The sequence below is a fragment of the Geospiza fortis genome, unplaced genomic scaffold (assembly GCF_000277835.1).
Source record: "Geospiza fortis unplaced genomic scaffold, GeoFor_1.0 scaffold132, whole genome shotgun sequence".
NCBI lineage: Eukaryota > Metazoa > Chordata > Aves > Passeriformes > Thraupidae > Geospiza > Geospiza fortis.
The window spans coordinates 1289423-1293615 of NW_005054446.1; the positions used below are offsets into that span (position 1 = coordinate 1289423).

Below are 4193 nucleotides of genomic sequence, written 5' to 3' on the forward strand. Positions count from 1 at the left end.
CCTGCCCCTGGAGCCCTGGCATGCCGGGACTCTCCATGGGCCCAGCTGCAACATCCAGCTAGCCAAAAGTGTCTGTGGGGTGAAATACCACAGTTGCCACTATTTGGTTCAGCACCAAGGGCCAGACAAGCTCAGGCATGTACCATCTGCAATATTGGTAATTATTCCAATAGAGCACCTTGCAAGGGAAATGTAAACTGAGGCCAAAGCTGAACAACACCAGCTCTAAGGCTCAGGAAGCAGGAGAAGGTGCTGTCTCTTATCACTGTCATATTTTCTGAAAAATCCCTTCGCAAGGATTTCTTCTCCTGGGAAGCTGAGAGGCTTCAGAGAAGAATGAAAACAATAATTATCTGATTGCTTCTCCTGTGTTTTGTTGCTTTGGAATGTAATCTGGAGATTGTTTACCAACAGCTGAATGTTTGATTAGTTTCATGTGAATTGTTTAACTTGATAACCAATCACCAGCCAGCTGTGTCGAGGCTCTGAGGAGTCACAAGTTTTTATTATTCATTCTTGTTAAGCCTTCTGTAAGTATCCTTTCTCTATTTCTTTAGTATAGTTTTAGAATATAATGTAATGTAATGTAATATAATATAATATAATATATCAGCCTTCTGAGAACATGGAGTCAGATTCATCTCTTCCCTCATCCTAGAAACCTCACAAAGACCACAATGAATAATTAGAGAAGGCTGTAGATAATAGCTTCTAAAATAAGACAGAAAGCAGAAACCAGACTGGGATAGCATTGGAGGGGAGAATTTTTCAGTAGTCCCAGGTCACACAGGCAATAACATGGGTTACATGCAAGGTAACATTCTTCTGTCTAACTTAGTCACCAAGGATGGATAATTTTGCTGTGGAAATCCTAAATGAATAAAATACAAATTAAGTGTCAATAAAATATACAGAGAGAGAATGTAACTGTGAGGTATGTGTGGAGAAAAGCAAACCTTTTGAGCATGACACACAGGCATCACATTGTGGCTTTTTGGATTTATTGCTCAGATACTGTTCAGGTCCACATGTCATGCAGTCTGCAGCTGGATCCTGAGGACATGCTTTCTTTTTAACATAGCCTGGAGGGAAAAAAAGCAAAATATACAAGATACCTATCCAAAATGGGCAGAAAACCATCCTGAAATGTTCTTGTCTGCTTGTTTACCTGTTAGACACATTACCACTGTCTTCTCTTAGTTATTTGGTTTCTCTAGGACATTTTTATTTGGTTTCTCTGGGACATTTTTGCCTTTCCCATTCAAGTGTTAAGGAACAGGGCCAGGATATAGTCCCAGCTGGAACTGACTGCTGTGGAGTGGGCAGGTGACAAGTGATTTGCTGACAGAAAGACAACCAAGGCTCCCTGAGGGCCACTGTCCTGCCACTACCAAGTTCCCAGGGAACTGAGTTTCATGTTTCTTTCTTTTCTTCATTTGATTAAAAGGACTTTCAGAAAAGCTCCTCTTTCTTTGCAGTGAGCAGCTGAGTTAGTAGCAGATATGAGCAGGTTATTGCTTGAAGGAGTAGTGGATAATTAAGGTGGAAAAGGATTCTTATGACTTTTATTGTGGAGTCCAGGACTGACATGGGGATGTAGCAATAAAGAACCAGCAAAGGCGAACTCATTACAGCCTGGTGTAAATAACTCATTACAGCCTGGTGTAAATAACTCATTACAGCCTGGTGTAAATCAGATCTCTGCTTCTCACCCAACCTTACCATGACATCCCTGATGACAGGAGCTTTGGTTTTGAAGAAGAAAAGAGCTTTTTTTGGGACTAAGTCACATCCCCACCCATTTTTTTCTTTTATTGGACCTTTTTTTTTCTTTTATTGGGCCATTTTCTCCATCCCTTGCTCTGATTTACATATCCAACTTTTGAAGGACTCCAGGGGTGTGCCCAGCAGCACAGGATGTCCCAGTGGGAATCCTGATGGAACTGGATGCAAATACAAATACTGGATGCAATCAAAGACTAAAACCCTCTGTATCATCAGAACACAAATGCAGGTCAGAAATTTCCTTTAAGAAAAACAAAAGACTCCTGCAAGAAGATACAGATGGTGGTGAATAAAATACCCACCCACTGAGGGGGTTTTGGCCAGTGGGGCAGTTTCAGACATTTCCAGAGCTCTTGTCTCACCAAGGTGCTTCCTGTTGCTGACCTTATGTGCCTCTGAGTCACAGCCAGCCCAGCAGAATGTGTCCCCTGACAAGGGCCTGTTTCCTCCCTCCTGTGAGACACTTTCCAAACTGTTGTGATTGTGAGAATAATGTCAGATTTTCCGTACCTTCAATTTATATTTTTTTAGCTCTGAGAAGGAACTCATTTAGCCTAATTTCACTGTGCTAATTTACACCCAGGGGCAAGTGTTGGGAAGGATGAAAGTTTGACAAGAAAGTCTCACAGATATATGTGTTTAGCAGAAAGATTTTTAAGTGTAGAGTCTGATGAAGGAATAGAGATGGAAGCAAGTTTTACAATAGAAGAAAAGAATTGCTGAGCCAGTCTCACTGGCTAACCAAGGAGGCAAAGGGGGGGTTAGTTAGAAGGGGTTTTTATGGCTTAGAGCAAAGGATAACCCCACCAAAACAAGAAGATGTTTCCACCAAGCAGAAAGATAGCACAGGCAAACAAGCCTGCTGATGTGGCAAGTAGAAAAAAGGTCTCAGAATTTTCCACTGCAAGAAAACTGAAAAACAACTTCTAGCTTAAACGGTAATGTACTGACTTTTAGTGATTGGAGAATAGCAACATGAATATGGTAATTACAGTAGTTATGATAGGCTATAGATAATAGTTAAGGTATAGATTGGTTCTACTGTATTAAGATGCTCAGCAAAGAGAAGTATATCATGCATTGTAACCAAAACCAAAGGATCTCCAGGCCTGCCTGCAGCTGGGGCTGAGAGCTGTAGGCAGAGGCTCTGGATACAATAAACTGCATTTTGAGGAGCTCCCTGGAGTCCCACATCTCTCATTCAGGCTCTTACAGCAAAGTTTGAAATGAATTCTTTGACCTGGCTACTTCAGTGTCAAGTGAAGTGATAAAAATTCTGTCACTTTATCTGGTTTGCATGCAGACTGCACAGGAGCAGGACAGTGGAGAGGAGATTCACATCTGGAGCCACATTAGAGAGTGATTCATGAAACTGCCCCTTTCTTCAGGGACAAAATACAACTCTGCAGATACACAGGGTTCCTACTGTCTCCACAAGAAGCTCTCCATATAAATTATATAATTATAAACTGAATTATAAACATACCTGAGGGACACTGGTAACAGCAGTTTTGTGAAGTTTCATCATAGAACCAATTCTCTCGTGTGTCACAGGAATGAGGTGGGGTTAATGATGTCTAGAAATTGAAAGAGACAAAAGACACAATTAGAAAACAATTCTGTACTAGAGCAGATCCCAATGCCTGTCTCAAGCAATGGTGGTTGCAGATGATAAGGAAAAGCCCACAGTTTTTTGAAAATTCAAGTATTCCCAAAGCAATTAAATTATTGTCTGCATTTCCTTTAGAAACATTGCAAAATTGCAATGCTAATTGCAATTAGCAAAAAAAAAAAAAGTCCTAAAATTTAAAAAAAATTTTTTTAAAAAAATTACTGTCCTAAAATTATTTCATGTTAATTGGAGCTAAAGATTTGGTGTAATCCACAGAGGTCATTCCTGTTTGCAGTATCCAAGTTTTCTGTTACTTATGCAGTCACACTGTTTGAATTTAGCAATCTAAGTTTCTATTATAAACCAATAAAATATTTTATTTATCATTTAGGGACAAATCCTGCAAGAAGATTTTGCCTTGAAAAGAATGCAGATATTCCCATGATGAAGCCCTTATTCAAATATCTAATCTCACTTCTGTTGTGAGTGAAGGTTTTCAGAAATAACCTTTCATCACTACATAACCAATATTTATTTAGTTCTTTAAAAAACCCTATTAAATAGTTTTGATATTAGCTTACAAAATGAGACCCAGCTACAACTTGTAACAAGAAGCACATAATAAGATTCAGTTTTTGTGTGGCTGGGCCACTACATGCTCTGGGAAATTACAGTGCTACAAGTGTTCTGATGAGAAAATCTGATTTTGAACTTGGCATCTCCCTTAAGAATCCCCTAAAAATGTTGTTATCTGAAATTAATTTTCAGTATTTACTAAAATGTATGAATAGTGATT

The 4193-nt window shown here is 39.3% G+C and overlaps 1 protein-coding gene across 1 annotated transcript in view; it reads right to left on the reverse strand.

Moving 5' to 3' along the window:
* Positions 1-4193, reverse strand: part of LOC102038590 (tumor necrosis factor receptor superfamily member 8) — a gene marked incomplete at its 5' end in the record, with an annotated part of 17490 nt that overhangs the window by 7781 nt on the left and 5516 nt on the right. The window contains 2 exons of the mRNA XM_031062340.1: positions 957-1082; positions 3272-3362. Coding sequence (XP_030918200.1) covers positions 957-1082; positions 3272-3362 — 217 coding nt within the window. The remainder of the gene's footprint in view (positions 1-956; positions 1083-3271; positions 3363-4193) is intronic.